General features: G+C 41.2%; 1 protein-coding gene across 1 annotated transcript; it reads left to right on the top strand.

Moving 5' to 3' along the window:
* The first annotated feature begins 1,163 nt into the window (after positions 1-1,163).
* On the top strand, positions 1,164-16,394 carry nsun2 (NOP2/Sun RNA methyltransferase 2). Its single transcript, XM_034094838.1, has 19 exons — positions 1,164-1,400; positions 2,066-2,223; positions 2,879-2,983; positions 3,066-3,171; positions 3,667-3,738; positions 3,885-3,969; positions 4,061-4,253; positions 4,817-4,891; positions 5,025-5,155; positions 8,009-8,082; positions 8,201-8,331; positions 9,557-9,653; positions 9,953-10,149; positions 11,471-11,563; positions 11,649-11,784; positions 14,107-14,187; positions 14,788-14,926; positions 15,559-15,598; positions 15,704-16,394. Exons 1-19 carry the CDS (start codon positions 1,326-1,328, stop codon positions 16,023-16,025), a joined length of 2,310 nt encoding a protein of 769 aa, XP_033950729.1. The 5' UTR covers positions 1,164-1,325; the 3' UTR covers positions 16,026-16,394.
* Positions 16,395-18,121: the final 1,727 nt, after the last annotated feature.

Below are 18,121 nucleotides of genomic sequence, written 5' to 3'. Positions count from 1 at the left end.
AAGAACAACCAAAAAAACATTTTTTCCCCCAAAATCTAATTTGACAACAATCAATTTCATTAATGGGAGACCCTAAAGATAAGAAAAATCATTGATGTCATTTGTAGGGGTATCTCAAAATCTGAGGGCCCTCCCTGCTAGACTATAAGGTATAAAGGCTTTTGCATCAAGGATTCTTTTGTCATCAAGTGTATTTAATTCTTATTTTCATTACTTTAGTTTTTTTGATTTCATATTAAATATCTTTATTTATTTATTTATTTTCAAGTTAGTTTTTATGATTGTATTATCTATTATATTATTATTTTATTTATTTAATTAATTATCATTTGATTTTTTAAATTCTTATAATTATAATTTAATTTTGTTCACGTCCCCCAGAGGTGCTGGGGGCGTCGTCTCCCTACTGTTATTATTATTTTTAATGTATTTATTACCATTTTGTCTTTCTTTTTTTCTTATATGTTTTTTTCTTATTTTCTTATTATTGTTTTTCCTTATTATTCATTTAAATATTATTAATATTTTATCGATATTAATCATTTATATACATTTGAAACATATGGCCGTACTCGGGATTTGGACCCACATGGTGGTCTGCCTGCTCTAACCACTGAGCCATACAATTGTCTGCTCGTTAGATCCGTATTTACTGAATATTTCAGAGGTGGTGGGGCATCATTCGCAGGTTTATTATGACTACAATTATTTTACCCAGGCAGACCCACAAACGTCTTTTATTGATTTTTAAATGTTTTATTTGTATATTATAATAAAAAAAATAGTATTATTATTATTGTATTTTTTCCCCTTATTATTATATGACTTTTTAAGTATTTATTTCAATTATTATTCTTATTTATTACATTTGTTATCATACTTTATTGTATGTCTTTACTATTATGTTTTCAAATGACGCCTATGCCTGTATGGTATTTTGAGCACTTGTTTTAAAAGTACTCTTGTATTTAAGTTTATTTTTCTCTAGCTAGAACAACACTTGAAGAATTAAAGCAACAATCAAGTATTTTTTAAGTACATCAATTGGATATTATTTCGGAATCAAAACTAAATACAAAATCATGAAATGCCCAAAACGGCCTGAAGATATTTTACTTTATTTCAGGCAGATATGTGGCCACCTTGAGGGGTCCTGATTCACGTGCGTCACAGGCAACACGTTTTGAGAATACACAGCGTAGCAGCAGTTCCTGTTCAGACTCTCAGTGTATACATTTGATCCGAGTTACAGTTAAAACTCATCTTTATCCAGTTCTAACACGTCGTTTTGCAGACTCTTCTCCAGAGTTGTTTGTTATTCCAACATGGGGAAACGAAGCAGGCAGAGGCAGAAAACCCAAAATACTGGCAGAGACGACAGAGACAACAGAGACAACGCTGTAAGACTCACTCTTCTACTTCTGCATAACCTGCTAATGTTTGCTGTAAAGTGCTCAGTCAGATCAAATGTGCTTAAATTACTAAATGCGATGGTACAACAAATGTTATAATTTTCAGATGTTTTTTTTTATGCAAAACGTGTGCAGTCGTGCTGCTGCGACACTGCTAAACAGCTGCAACACCAGACAGCTTCACTGTTAGCTCACCTTTACCTTTCCAAAGCGATGTTTTACCATTATTTAGCACGATTGCTCGAGATGCATGCCCCTTTTTTGAGATAATTGTGTGGCTTCACCAGACTTTGTTCAGAAATGTGCTAATTTGATGTGGCCAAGCGTACAGCTACTGAGCTACATGCATTGGTTTACCCTTTCCAAGCCACATCGTTTTTAGTCCCAACACCATGCAGGGAGTACTGTGTGTGGTTTACTACATGCCGAATTGATTATTAGATCATTCTTTACTGTGGTATGTCTTAATATGAAGCTTTTGATTTATTTACCCTTGGCCTTAAGCAAGACAACTTAAAATGTAGAACTTTTTCAATGACATTCAATTTAACTGCACTGTCTTCAAAAGTTCTGTGTTCATCAAGCATCACTGGTTAGCAGGTTCCATTTATGCATATAATTAACAGTAGTTGTAAATTATTCTTGTTTTTCAGGGCTGGGGAGCTGGCTATGCAGACATTGTCAAGGAGAATAAGCTGTTCGAGCATTACTACCAAGAGCTAGGCCTGGTGCCTGAGGGAGAGTTTGAAGAGTTCATGAATGTAATGAGGGAACCGCTGCCAGCAACCATCCGCATCACTGGATACAAGAGGTGAGCCCGACATATCAATGACCAGGATCTCTTTGTTTTGTTTCATGGTCAAAGCCTACACGATGCTTTAAAGGTCCCATGTCATTGCCATTTCTACTAATCATAATTCCATTGTTGAGTTATACTAGAATAGATTTATATTGTGCAATTTTCTCATACAGCATCTCTGTATAGTATGTGTATTCACTCTCTGTCCTAAACGGCTTGTTGGAGCTCCTGCACCCCCCCCCCTCCCTGTGAGCCCACTGTGCTCTGATGAAAGAAATGTAAGACCTTATTTTGCATTCCAATTTTATAGCCATAACATGCTTAACCACATACAAAGTCCTTATTTTTAAGATTCATTACAGGTCTAAGCAAGGGGAGAAAGTTAGACCTTGTTATTTATTTACTAAAGTTGGTATGTAGGGTTTTTCCCACAACTTTACACCTGTGACTTAAGTCTTGCTGCTTTTAATGTTATGAGTGCCTTGTTGTCAAATGTGCTGTATATAAACATGCCTTGCCATTCTCATGACCTTGATCTAAGCTCAGGCTTGTAAGAAATACATTAGTATGAATTGATTGTGTTTGTCATGTCTAATTACTGCTGCCTTGGTGCAAGTACTTGTTGTGACTACATGCCCACTTTCTCCTCCTTTCTGCCTTGTCCCAGCCATGCCAAAGAAATCCTCCACTGTCTGAAGGAAAAATACTTCAAGGATATTCAGGAGGTGGAGATCGATGGCCTGAAGATTGAGGCCCCACAGCCTCTTAAATGGTAAGATCTCATGGTGTAACTCGAGGCGAAAATAACATGCAGATTCAAACTAGAAACTCAGAACACACTGTCTCTGCTCCAGGTATCCCGATGAGCAGGCCTGGCACACCAACATGAGCCGGAAGATCATCAGGAAGTCTCCGCTGCTCGAGAAGTTCCACCAGTTCCTGGTCAGCGAGACTGAGTCGGTGAGTTGAGACGAATCAAACAAAAATGGACCACAATCACATGCAAATGAGTTAGAATTTTAGAACTTCCTCGTCTCGAAGTCAATGTTTTTATTTATTTATTATTGAATTAGTTTTGGTTAGCTGCCTGAAATAAATACTGTGGTTGTGTAGCTGCCTTTAGCTTAGCATTGGTGAAGTAGTTTACTTCTGGTGTTTGCTTTTACACTTCAAAAATGATACGTGGTGTTTATATGTGGAGACTGTCCTCATAAACCTTTGTTCACCATAGACTATGTTCACATATATTCCAAAATCCAATAGATAAATTGTATTGGCTTTTCTTGCAGGATCCCTTGCGATGCTAACCTACGAAATACGAAAAATACGAAATCACCGTCCCGCTCTATTGAAAATGAATTACATTTACCCTGGATAGGGAATCAAACAAACCCCTGAAAATGTCAGAAGTCACAGAGAAATGAATGGGCATCATTCTTGTGTTTGTCCTTGCAGGGTAACATCAGCCGACAGGAAGCTGTCAGTATGATCCCTCCTCTCCTCCTGAAGATCGAGTCACACCACAAGGTAAAAGCACTGCCCTCTTTGAAGGTTAAAATGTCTTTCACTGTTATTTTTAGTTTTTTGCCGTTGTGCTCCCGTGCAAAGCTTGTCCCCTGTGGCTTGATACAGCTGATATTGCTTTGAGGTCAGACGATTGTGTTTCTGTGCAGATCCTGGACATGTGTGCAGCTCCAGGGTCAAAAACAGCCCAGCTGATCGAGATGCTCCATTCTGACATCGACGTGCCATTCCCAGGTAAGACGCAAACATGTAAAAACCATGGAAGATAAGTAAATCAGCAGCCCGTCCCACTTTGACAGTAGTTAACTCTCATCCACTCTTGCAGAGGGCTTTGTCATTGCCAACGACGTGGACAACAAGCGCTGCTACCTGCTGGTGCACCAAGCCAAGCGTCTCAACAGCCCCTGCATCATGGTGGTCAACCACGACGCCACCTGCATCCCCACCCTCAAGATCGACTCGGACGGCAAGAAGGACATCCTCTTCTACGACCGCATCCTTTGTGACGTGCCCTGCAGGTCAGCACAGGGCTTTACCCTCATGATGTCTGCATCACTGACACGCACTGTATTACAGCACTGCAGGAAAGCTAGGGTCTGAGGAGGAGGTGGATAAAGGAAGAAATATGGCTGATAAACTCTGCTGTGTGTGTGGGCGTCTGGCTGGAGGAGAGTTTTGTGTAACAGATGGAGATCATTATTCACCCTGTCTGTCAAACGCAGGGTATTTACAGGTCCTTATATATGGTTGTTCATTATGTTCTTAGTGTCTCAGTACGTTGTAAAGTCTTTCCTCGTGAAATCCAGTGTAATTTTATGGCCAAAACAGAACTGTATTTGTTTGCAAATGCTTTCCGAGTTAAGCCAGCTGTGGCGCTGAAGCCAGGAGGCTCTGCCAAACACAACGGAGGGAGGACAAGAAGTAATGAAGACTGAGAGAAGCAGTCGGCAGTGATGTTAATAGTCAGCTGAAGGCCGGCGTTTTGCCAGTTTGTGCTTGGCAGACTTTTTTTGCCGGGAAGTTGTTTCTGCGCCCCGGGCAGAGTCTGAGGATGTGTCTGACTCTGATTTCTGCTCTGCAGCGGCGACGGCACCATGAGGAAGAACATCGACGTGTGGAAGAAATGGACGACCAGCAACAGCCTGCACCTCCACGGGTAAGTCTCGGAGATTGTGTGTTTGCTAGGATTTCATGCTCTAAATTGACTTGAGGACAAGGGAATGGAGTGTGTTATTTTGCTGCTAATTTAAGAAGTTGGCAGTAATGCAGAGCATATGTGTGTTGATCAGGCTCCAGCTGCGTATCGCTGTGCGCGGTGTGGAGCAGCTGGCAGTGGGAGGGAGGATGGTGTACTCCACCTGTTCACTCAACCCTATAGAGGACGAGGCTGTCATCGCAGCGCTGCTGGAGAAGAGCGAAGGTAACAAACACTCACACTAACAAAGGGCAATTTAAACAACACTTTTTTATTCAAATCAAAGTTAGTTTTCTAGTTTTGAAGTAAGAACAAGTCAACAAGTTTGGGCTGGTTCTCACAGCCAGTTAAGATATGAACAAAGTTTGCAACACAGGGCCACATTAATAAGGAGTTCATCCACTGTGGATATCGGTTTTAAAATGTTTGTTTAAAGTCACTTATGATGTTAACCAGCTTAGTTTGTGTCGTAGCTGGAGAAAAGCAAAGGTAGTAAACACTCAAACGCACTCATAAAGGCCAATTTAAGCAATATATTTCAGACTTTTTATTCAAATCAAAGTAATTTTTTCCATTATTTCGCTGGCTAAAGTAAGCACAGGTCCATATTTAAAAGGATTTCATCCACTGTGGACATCAGTTTAAAAAATGACGTTAACCAGCCTAGTCTGTGTCATAGTTGTAGTTTGATGTTTTAATTATCAGTACTTGTAATTCATGTCCCAACCATTTTTGTAATTAATTAAACTTAGAAAAGGTTAGAATACCCAAAGGACAACATGTCCAAAAATTCAACAATTTTCAGCCTATAATCACAAGGACAAGCCTATCCTCCACATTTGAAAACATGAGAAAATGTTTATATCTGTGGATTTGGAAGCTGTGTATATCAGATTCCTTGAACCTCATATATACGTGTAAGGAAATATGAAAACAAAATTCATTAAAATGGTATAGAGCAGGGGTACTCAAATACAAATCTTAAAGGTCCAAAGACAAAGGTCCGTTTATTACAGTCATTCAAACTTTTAAACAATTGCAACAATATTCTTAACACGAGGTTGCAAAAACAAAAATAATCTGTATGCAGCAGTTTTCATTGTTATTGTGTCTGTGCTTGACCCCTCAGAGTCGCAGTGTAAGAGCTGCACAGTTATGAATAAAGGCAGCGGCACCCTCTTTCATTCAGCATTGCTTTATAAATGTCTTGCCCCTTGTGTGTCCACTGAGGTTCGTCAGGCCCAACACATCTTCAACAAACTCCCCTTTGCCTCATCATAAAAACTCACAAACACCAGCAACTGAGCATTGTCAGTGGTGTCAGTGGACTCATCCACAGCTAAGGAAATGCACTGTGCATTTTGTATTCCATCACAAAGCTGATGAATCAAATCACTAGCCAGTATTTATGTTCTTCTGGTTGCTGTGGAATCTGAGAGGGATTTGCTTGATTTGACCTGTTATTTCCTCTTTCTGTTTGCCTTCAACCTGGTCTCCATCACTTCAGTCATGCATTCTTTTATACTTCAGTTATTATCCAGTGGAATGTCCTTACCTACTGGCCTAGTTAAATCAAAGTGGTTTTGGCTGGGCAGTGTAGTTTTACACACCGTCTTATTTGACTTTCTCAGGACTTAAAACTGTTTTGTGGTGGCAAAATATTTACACAGGTAAGGTCATCATCTTAATAGTTTTGTATGCTCATCCGTGAGCAGAGCATCAAGTTGACATGTCTATTACAGCTGAATGCAGTGATTACCATCTTGTTCAGCAAAATGCCTCAAACTGATTTAAGATCAACAGCTTTAGTGCGTTTTGATTCAATGCTGAGTACAGCCAAACTTGACAGTCTCTTCTCCGCAAATACCTCATTCCTTCAGTGCTTGGGTCCGAATGCTTCTCGTTTTGTGCCGTCCCGTTCACTTCAGATTAAATCGCTGCCAATCATATTTCCACGCTCGCGCCAGGGCCGGGGTGACAAGACGTGCGTCTTGTGCTGCATTCACTTGCACTCGGACATTAGAGACTTTCTCTCATAAATGTCCGGTGAGCCTTGTGGCTCACTTTTCTTTCAAAACAAAGCTGCCAGCTGGGATGGCAAGGCCTATTTTTAGGGTGGCATGGGGTGGAAAGGCCTATTTTTAGTGTGGCATGGGGTGGCAAGGCCTATTTTTAAGGTGGTATGTGGTGGCAAGGCCTATTTTTAGGGTGGCAGTTGCCACCCCGGTAGGTGAAACTAGGCTACTAGCTACAGTACAGATGCAACTAGATGAGCTGTTAACTCTCGCTCTGACTTTTTTTTTTTTTAACTCTAGCTCTGACTCAGACAGGTTGAAAGAGACGAGACACGCATTTTTCCCACCCGCATTCCGCGAAGACCCGCCCAACTGTGCCTCTGATTCGCAGACTGTTGGTGGGGGGAAAAAAACGCTGACGGGATGCTGAATGTGATTGGACCAATGCGTTGACAGACACACACAGACAGTCGGACATGCAGAGTGCTGTTTGCAGTGGACATAGCGGAGAATTTTGACTCGCCAACTTGTGGCGATGTCTCGCAGATAACACCGATAATACATATGAAAAGTATAATTTGCTCACAGTCCAGAGACAGTTGTGGTTCGGTGACTTCGGTCCGGACCAGAGTCCGGACTTTGAAGATGCCTGGTATAGAGAATATTAAACTAGACCCCAGGTCCATAAATATCAAATCCATTTGAATGTTACTAAAAGGAAATTATCCTTCGTGCGCACTCTATTTTCGGGATCAAGAAATATTGCGTTAGCACATGTCTGAATGCCCACACAGAAAACTTTAATAATACTCTGCTGTAAAAGAAAGGTTTCATTTTATTCCAGCAGCCCTTAACGCTGTATAATTTCTCTTTGAGGTCAGAGAACATAAAAAAAGCGGAGCAGTAGCACAAAAGCTCAAACGCTGTCGAGCCAAAGCCACAATTTATTTCACTTGTGATCTGCCGAATGTATCTGTTTATAAATTGTATGACTTGTTATATTTAGATATAAATCCAGCCCTTTTCTGCCAATTCGTAATGTCTTTCCCGTCCTCGTTGCCAGGAACGTTGGAGCTGGTCGACGGATCAGCTGATCTGCCGGGGCTGAAGTCGATGCCTGGGGTCAATTCCTGGAAGGTAAGAAATAACAACACTAAAACAAAACAAATCATAAAGGAACATCAAAGTCGGACCTAATTTGATTTCTGATAGCTTTGTTTGGCTCACACACTTATAACCTATTGTGTGTGTGTAGCTGATGACCAAGGAGGGCCAGTGGTTCTCTGATTGGTCCGAGGTTCCCGTCAGTCGTCACACGCAGATCCGCCCCACCATGTTCCCGCCAACAAACCCAGAGAAACTGGCCAACTTCCATCTGGAGAGATGGTATGTACACACACAGCAACATACTGTGTGTTTGTGCCATAATACTGCACACTGTGAGGGTCCCCACAGTGTGCCTTTCAGTCACTTGAACAGGTTTGGAAAAGTGACTGAGAGTCAATTTCCTGTATTTGTGTCGGGTGTGTTTCCAGCGTCAGGTCCTGAGTATATTTACTGAAATGGGGGAAATTAACAATGATGCAAATTACAGAGCGATTCCTCCTCCATGTAGTCACCAAATCAAATATTGGACCCATTTCTTTTTACAAGCCATATATCATAGGAGCATTCTGACAGAAAAATATGATTTTCAGACTGACAAATCGGGAGAAAATGTTCTCCGTTTGAGATATGAAGAGATATGATTAGTCTGTCTCGGCAACAAACTATTCCAAGATTAGGCAACACTGAGCGTCAAACTTGATCAAATGTTAAGCTAAAATGAATAAGCTAACACGTATTTGTCATGCTAAATTTGTTTGTTAGGATACAGCAAGTGTATACCATTTTGTTGCCCCTTGTAATGTGTCATTTTTAGGTAAATGGCACCTTTCTGTAGCCCACAAACCTTTTAGTTCATGTAATGTTTTTAATATCTTTAGAAGGCTCTATAAGCAAATAGCAACAGTGAGAGCAGGACGCCTTGAGGGCCAAAATAATCAGAGTATTCTTTTGGTAACGATAGTTTTGAATATAAAAACATGCATCCATCTTAATAAAAATGTTCCCTTGATATAATTTTTATAGTGTATACAAAATAAATTGTCCTTGAATCTCATTCCCCTCTCTTAATTTGGCTTTTATTTCTTCTTCTTTGTATCCTCCTGAGAGTATTTAGCTCATCAAAGCAGAGAAACGCATCTGCACCAACACTTTCAATTTATTCTGATTTCATCGATGCCAACTCCATTAGCCGAGTAAAGCATCTGATTTATTTTCTTGGCGTCATCTTTCGTGCACACACACACACACACACACACACGTCTGCATGGATGCACATGCATGTACACACCTGCACTCTCACTTAATGGTGGATGATGTCATCTCTACTGCAGCATCTACTTTACAGCTCAGTCCGGCTCCAGGCAGGCCAGCAGAGGGAGCTATCGTCACATGGTGGCTAAGCCTCTCTTTATTTAATGCTGGAAACAAATGGTCTGCTCAGTAGAGGGCAGCATGAAAACCCCAAAGCCTTGATTTATGTTTCTGTGTTTTGGTTTTATTGCAGTATGAGGATTTTGCCACATCACCAGAACACTGGAGGGTTCTTTGTGGCTGTGCTGGTGAAGAAAGCCCCGATGCCTTGGAACAAAAGATATCCCAAGGTACACACACACACACACACACACACACACACACACACACACACACACACACACACACACACACACACACACACACACACACACACACACACACACACACACACACACACACACACACACACACACACACACACACACACCTACCTAATGCATGATGAGACAGTCAGTTTTACTTGAGGAGGGAAATGGAGCAGAACTGAAGTGTGTTGAAGCAGCAGAAGCCCCCCCCCCACTTTTGCATCACTCACCTGTTACTAACAGGGCTGCGACTTCTTCTTTGTCTCTCCGCTCGTCTCCAGGTGAGACAAGAGGATGTCTCCTCCAGCGCTGCAGCCCAGACTGAAGGCTCCCCCGCAGCCTCCATCCCCTCCGGTACTCCCTGCCCACCCGACAGTGCTGTTGAGGAGGGGTTGGGGGAGAAAGTAGTAGAAGAGGAGGAACCCAAAGACTCTCCCTTAGCCCTGGAGACAACTGATAAACTAGAGAGAGAGTATGGGTGAGTCATGGCGATGCGGCCAGCTAATGAACAAAGGAAGGCGGCGAGTTCGTGAGGCGACATGTTAAATAGAGGACCAATCTCTCTCTCTGACAAACGCAACAATAATTCTGAAGAAATACGCACTGTTCAAAGGAATACATCACCCACAAAAAGAACATTGTTGTATCTGTTGTATCTCACCCCTAGCAACAGATATGAGTTATTGGAGAAAACGTTAATATTCACACATGCACCCATTGAAAGCGAAAGATCCAGAAATGTTTAAAAGTATTGATTAATTGAAGTAAATTGCGGCTGCATTTGACAACAACAAAGGTATCATCCAAGTCTCATTTGTTTAGTTGCATGCTCAGTACTTCCTAAACACATGCATTTTGGTTAATCCTTTTTATTTAAAGCGGCCCTTTTATGCTTTTTGGGGTTTTCCCTTTCTTCAGGGTTTCCGCAGGGTCTTAAAAAGTATTAACGGTTGATAAATCAATTTAGCGAAAATTAAGGCTAGTAAAAAGTATTAAACCGCATTTTCCAAGGTATTACATTTTGTAGCTTGTTTTCAATAAGTATATAAATTGTGGTTGTATTCTACAGCTGCCTGAATGCAATCATTGCGTAGGTGTGTAGTGTGATTCTGTGTAGTTTATTTATGGATGTGACGTCACCTGAACAGGACGTCGCACGCTCACTGCTTGATAGCGTGCGAAGGCCCGTTTACGCCGGTTGTTAAACAACATCGTTATGGGGAAATGCAAGTCTGCGTCCAAATGGTTGGAAGACAAGGAGGAAGGACGATCAATACTGTATAGAGTACATGTGAGGTAAAGTGTCGTCAATGTAACCGGTTAAAACTCGAAGTGGCGATGAGGTCTTAAAATGTATGGAAAGGGTCTTAAAAAGGTCTTAACAGGTTTTACATTTGACTTCAGGGTTCCTGCATGGACCCTGTTCTTGTCGTGTGTTATATAGCTTTGTGTGCATGTACATGGTTTGCAAAGGCTTAAATCCCTGTGTTTCCTCCAGAGGGAGAATAAGATTTGATGCTCCATTTTATATCAATTCATTAAGACTTTTCTCTCTTGGACTCGAGTAAAACAACGTTTCTTAAGAACTCCGAATGAGTCATTGCTTCGCTCATTTGAAGATAGTAACTTTAAAGCAATTTCCTTGATTGTTTGTTGGCTAAGCTAATCTTTAGAAGCTCACACAAAGTTGTTCCTCATTAAAGGTTTATTGAAACTTTTGACATTGCACACAACCCACATGTATTGGGTAATTTAAATGTAAATATACCTATTAAATGAATGTCCATTGTGTTTCCCAGACCTCCCGCCTCCAAGAAGAAGAAGCTGTTTGGTTATAAAGAAGATCCCTTTGTGTTCCTCACTGAAGAGGACCCCGTCTTCACCACCATACAGTACGTCGTCTCTATAAGACATTGGATTTATAGTTTTGAGCATTTTAGTGACGCAACCATTTAACCTTGTTTCTGTTTTCTCTAGGTCTTTCTATAATCTATCACCCAACTTCCCCAAGATCAACGTTCTGACCAGGACCCACGACGGCAAAAAGCGCCACCTGTACATGGTGTCCAAAGAGCTGCGCAACGTGCTGCTCAATAACAGCGAGCGCATGAAGGTCTGTGTGTGTCTGTGTGTTTGTTTGTTTGTTTAGATCATTGCACATGTCGAAAGCCTGGGTCGATGATGATGACAAAGCATTTCCTCCCATGGAAATACGATAAAAAATAGATAAAACAACTCAATGATCAATTATTTTCTGGAGGCAGTATTGATCACACGATACATAGAGCTTTACATAAGGATATGGGGTAGCCGTTCAGTGGGAACAGTAGACGTGAACGTAAGCATGGACATGAACACAAATAGGAACCTTAGAAATGAGCATAATAGGGCCCCTTTAAAGCTTATTGTTCAATTGTCAAGTTTGGTTAAATTTTATTGTCAAACTTTTCCTTACAGCGATTACCCAAACATATTCTATCCCCTGCTCAATACATAAAACTGGGAATTCAAAAACAAACAATTAAAAATAGCAAAGGACAAGTTCTTGCCACCGGGGATTTGAAATAGCCCGTTTCATGAGTCTCCCGTTTGTTTAATCAATACACCTCATCATTTGGTTTGGTAATGAATTATTCTGCTAATATTTGTCAAACACTGAAGACATCGCTCTACTCGGCACACACTTCCTCTCAGCAGAGTGCACACACACACACACACACACACACACACACACACACACACTTGGATAAAGCATGTGGGGGCGGAACTTATACAGGACTAGTATTTATCGTCATGCTCGCTGTGCTTTGAAGTCTGAGGCTAGTAGTCGTAAAAATGTTCACACACGGTGAAATACATTTAATTAGAATAGAAAAATGTAATCTATAAAGTAGCCGTCTTATGGAAAGCTCTATTTACAGTGAACTCAAACAAGCGCCATTATGTTTATTATAGCAGTGCATGGGCCAGCTTTTGGCTACAGACATATTGGCTTTACTTTGGCACATTATTTTCAGACTGAGTGAACATGTACCCATCCATCTGAGGGAAACAGTCTAACAGATGGGACGCTCTCACATCCCAAATCCCTCTCCTCCACCCTGCAGCACCTGACCAGGTGGTGCTGTGTGTGTGTGACTCACTCTCATTGCTCTCCTCACTTATGAGTCACTTTCCTCTCCACGTAGCAGTCCACACTCCATATTTTAGGTCTGGTCGGGGACTTGAACCGGGGACCCTACAGCTCCCAGTCCAAGCCCCTACTGACTGAGCCACTGCCGGACTACCATGTCTTCATATCTCAAGTTTCACAAAGAGAATTGTGGGAGAGAAACTCCCTCTGGAGGGAAGACGGGGATTTTAGCCTTTGCAGACCATTTACATGCACAGAAACCTATATTACACTACAGGAAAGGGCCGACTCCAAACAGCACAATAGGGACTCTTTAACATCATATTAAAGAAAGATGAAAGTGATTGGTTTCTGTTGTTAGGTTTGGAAAGGATTCATCATGAATATTAACTCCTGAAGTGTTGTTGAGTTTTACTCTGCAAAGCCAACCCTTTCCTCCCACTCCTGCTGGGACACCAGATACCAGCTGCACTCTGTTTACACACAAGAGATATCTTGTACAGTAGATGCCTCAAGCAAGGCAGTTTGGGGAACATCAGTAATTACAACACGCATCAAGAGTAATACTACAAGACCTCCTGTAACATAATTAGTCCTTTATTTTCATTTAAATTACCACCCTGGGTTATGTTTTCAAGAGGGATAATAATTAGTGCAGTTAAAGACCGGAGGATTTGGCATCTTTTGGCGCGTTTCCACTGCAGGCCTCGCTCGGCCTCGGTTTGGCCCAGCTCACTTTAATGCTGCGCTTCCATTACAGTTTAGGAACTGGGGTAGTTACTATAGTAACGCAGTGTAGGCGGAGCCTGACGTCATCTTCATTGAGCGCCCCAGAAAAACAACACAGCTGTTAGCTCTTAGCACTCAGAGCTCACAGCTCTTCATATCTGTTCAGAAACTAGACAAAAGTTAAACAAGTACAAACCACAGACTGCCTGCGTCATGGCGAATACAGTCGCTGCTTTATTTATGTCTGTATAGGCCGTTGTTGTGAGTGTGGAAGGTCGGAGCATAACGTTAGCTTAGCCAAGCTCCATTTAGAAAACACGCATTTTAAAGGGTTCTCTCTAGTTTAGCATACTCAGCCCGACTCAGCCTGGTTGTTCCTGGCCCTAGAACCACGATTTTATGGGGCCAGAAAAACTGTGAATTAGGACCCGCTAGCCGGTACTAGGCCAAGTGGAAACGCAACCAAAAACGGGCCCCGCACGGCTCGGCACGCTTAAAGCGAGCTACCCGCTGCAGTGGAAACGCGCCATTAGTGTTTTGCAATAAATCAGCATTATTTTATTTGTTACTCAGGTCATCAACACGGGGGTGAAGGTGTGGTCTCGCAACAGTGATGGAGAGGAGTTTGGCTGTGCCTTCAGACTGGCTCAGGAGGTAACACACACACACACACACACACACACACACACACACACACACACACACACACACACACACACACACACACACACACACACACACACACACACACACACACTGTATTTTCACCACAGCATCCTGGACATCACTTCTCATCCTCACACATTCAGTAAAAATTAAAATAATCTGCTGTGAATGAACTTGTTCTGTGTTGACCAGCGTGTTCTAATCAGAAGCTTATTTATTTTGAAAGCATGAAGCCTTAGCTGCACATTTTTACACAACTATAATCCTATTTTTGAATGCACACTAACCTCGTGATTTAAATGCATTGTGACATGTTTGGCTTGCATCCGCAAGACTTCCACACCTTCCATATTCTTTCATTTGATACTAAATGTCATCGTTAAATCACCCCCTTATGCCTCCTTTTCACACGCAGTTGGTCTCTCCTCCTGTCACTAATGTATTCTCCACAGAGGCGAAAAAAACAAGAGCCAGGCGGCCGAGTTCACACTCCACACAAACTTGGAATTAATTAATTTCATATGCACCATTTTACGGTATTATATCAGCCTGCAGATCATCATGCTCATCTCCTCTTTGTGCTTTCAGGGTATCTACAGTCTTCAGCCGTATATCCGCTCCAGGATAATCACGGTGAGTGTGGAGGACATCAAAGTGCTGCTGACTCAGGAGAACCCCTACCTCAGCAAACTGGAGGCAGACGCTCACGCTCAGGCCAAGAAACTGGGTACGCACGGCAAAACGTCATCATGTATTCAAAACTCGGTGACCACTTTCAGACATATTGAGCTCTGTATTTAATATTAGTGCAGATGTTACTACTACAGTACTACAGTTTCCTTTTTGATACTGAAACTAAATATTTGTTTTGGGAAGCAGCCTGGAGGTTTCTGGCTTTGGCTGGCATTTAATGAAAGAGAGCAAGTGAACGAGTAATGCTCTAATTTCCTGAATAGCTTTTGTTGAGCTGCCCTTGAGCAAGGCACTGACGGGAGGAGCTGAGCAGTTCCAGGCAAAAGAGAACTGTAATTACACTGCGTTATTTTCAGATCTGTAAGAAACCGTACATGGAGATAGAGCTGTGACTTGTCTACTAATCAATTAGTCCACCAAAAGAAAACAATTGAAATTATTTAATGATCCACTATAGCTTTTGACATTTAAAAATGGCAGAGAATTTTGTTTTACTCCTCCTAAAATTGGGGGGTATCCAATTGTCTATTTTATACCATAATAAAAGGCATATATTTTGGATTTGAAAAACGAGGGATTTTGAGGGACCTACATTGCCCTACAGCTTGTTTTTATTTTGGGCAAATGTTTTGCTGCTTTTAGTTATGAGTCTCTTTCTCTCCACAGTGATGGGCAGCATTGTGTTGAAGTACATTCCCAACCCAAAGTAAGTGTAATTTATTTTATATTTGAAGTGTTTGAATGCACATTCATATCCTTTTTTGGGGTCTTTGTTCATTCCTGACCCTCACCATTACCCTCCCGTTGTCAGTAACACAGAGGATCCTCAGTGTCCCATCCAGCTGTGCGGCTGGAGGGGGAAGACGTCCATCCGAGCCTTCGTCCCCCGAAACGAGAGGTTTCATTACCTCCGAATGTTGGGCGTGGAGGTCTTCAGAGACAAGCAGGGCCAAGGGGACAAAGGCCCGGATGGAGAGAAGGCGGTGGAGGGAGTGGAAGTAAAGGAGGAGGCAGGAAATGGCGCAGAGGAGAAAGGAGAGGAGAAAGAAGTGGGGAAAGATGCGGGGGACATGGACTTGGAGAATGGTGATAAAATTGGAACATCAGAACCAATGAAGGGACCGATGGACTAGCAGGTGAGGGAAACGAGGACTGACGAGACGTAGCGCAGCTCTAAGAGCCGAGGATGAAGACCATATTTTGTGATAAGGGAGGAAGATGAGCCCGTTTCCCACCCTGCAGCTGAGGAAGGAGACCCTCCCTCGCAGATTCCATCGGGATTTTTATTTTTGTTTGGAACCCCTCCAGGAGTCGGCTTATTCGTTAGTCTTATTTTATTGATATGTTTTTTTTATTTTTAACAAATGTATTCTACTGCTCAAGTGGCTTCAATTTGTCTTCCCGTAGATAATCTTCAGAGAGGTTCGAATGAACTGCCATCTCATTTTTCTAGATCTGCAATAAAGCCAAACTATGCAGTCAATTAAAGCGTTGAAGATTAACTGTGTCACCTCCTGCTCTAATTATTTGACTCTAAGCTTGTTGTATTAAAAGCATGCCTGAGAAGGGGTTGATTAAGTTCTGCAAATTTAAGACATCATAAAACAGCTATCAGGATATGAAGCCGTAAAACAGTGGGAAATTAAAGGGGAACTGCTGCACCCTGGGAAGTCTGAATGATGGGCAAAGGAATACTCTGGAACAATTTCACATAAATCCAATTGATTGTTTCATATCAAATGTAGAATAAAGGTGGAAAAGTGACAATGAAGTAATTTAGTATTTATGCTATTGAAAACTTCAATATACAAATAGTGTATAAAAGATAAGAATAGATTTTTTTAAATTAGGTTTTATAAAAAGGAATTGTTGGCTTAAAAAGTTAAAATATTACACATGATGTATCAAAGATGTGGAAATGTACAGCATTCGTACACAATTAGCTATACTTACATGTGCTTTTATAATCCATTAGTCTCTAAACAACTTGCATGAAAACATATAGGATTTGTTTTTATTGGCATTTTTGTCCTTGGAATAACTGAATAATGGAAGTGCCTGAGGGAGAGGAACTTTGGGATTTGAGCCTTTGCAGACCATTTGCATGCACATAAACCTATAACACATACTACAGGAAAGGGAAAAGCATCTGTACAAATATTAAATGGGGCTTATTTAAAGATAATAGTCTCATCACCCAAGGGTTGTTAAGTTTTCTCACTACAGAAACCATACATTGTAAAATAAATAAACATCGGAATATGGAAAAACAAAGGCAAATAAAAAATACCAAAAATATACATCAATGAATCTTGTGAGTGTTTGCTGCGGCAGCCACTGGTTGAACAGATTGGACAGACTCCTGTTTATTACCCAGTCCAGCTGCCATGACAACTGCCGTCATGACAACCAGCCCCCTCACCTCTCTCCCTGGTGACGGCAGGGAACAGAGGGACCACAGAGAGCATCCTCCTCCTCGTCTCCTCTCCTAACTCCCTCCCTACACACTTGTTTCTTTCTTCACTTGATCCCTTCTTTCTTTCTTTTTTTGACTGATCTGTGACCTGCCCTAAAGGACGCTGCAGTGAGTATTACCAGGCAGCTGTCGGATCGATGCCGTGGGTACGCCTGTGACCATGCAGTTGGCAAAGAAGACATTGCTTGAGTTACATCCTAGCATGGAGTATGACTGGGCGATTTGAAGAAAATCATCCTGAGATATTTTACCAAATAGCTAGATCAAATATAAACTTGTACTCATTCGAGTAGGGAAATGAATGTGTCGAGAGCAGCATCACATTTTTACAAACCAACAAAATTAATTGATTAATGATGAAAATGATAATAATCTTTATTTTTGTACATGTGCTCCTTCTTAACCAACCCTTAAAGTAAAATCCTGCTTTTACATTAATGCATGTAATACAATGATGTAGTATTTAACAGTCAAAATGTAATTTCTTCTGCATTAAGTACTTTGACGGATTGATTGAATATTGCAATTACATTTTCATCATTATACATAAACACTTTTTCTTAAGTAACTGCTGTTCTTGTTTTTACAATTATATATAAGCATTGTTACTAAAGTACCTTAACCGAATGGAGGACTGTATACTGCCAATATAAATGACTTAATAAATAAAATAGGAAATGGATTGAACTAAGAGTGTACAGTTCCAATAAATGTGCAGGTTAATTATAAAATGTAATGCAGGTGTGAAATACA

This window comes from Pseudochaenichthys georgianus, chromosome 11 (genome assembly GCF_902827115.2).
Source record: "Pseudochaenichthys georgianus chromosome 11, fPseGeo1.2, whole genome shotgun sequence".
Lineage (NCBI taxonomy): Eukaryota > Metazoa > Chordata > Actinopteri > Perciformes > Channichthyidae > Pseudochaenichthys > Pseudochaenichthys georgianus.
This window is presented reverse-complemented; position numbering and strand designations above follow the sequence as displayed.

Bases quoted from the DNA above. Each gene is read 5' to 3' on its own strand.
- nsun2 (XM_034094838.1), top strand. From the start codon at position 1,326: ATGGGGAAACGAAGCAGGCAGAGGCAGAAAACCCAAAATACTGGCAGA. The intron at 8,083-8,200 runs GTAAGAAATAAC...GTGTGTGTGTAG, and splicing joins CTGGGGTCAATTCCTGGAAG to CTGATGACCAAGGAGGGCCA. The intron at 8,332-9,556 runs GTATGTACACAC...GTTTTATTGCAG, and splicing joins AACTTCCATCTGGAGAGATG to TATGAGGATTTTGCCACATC.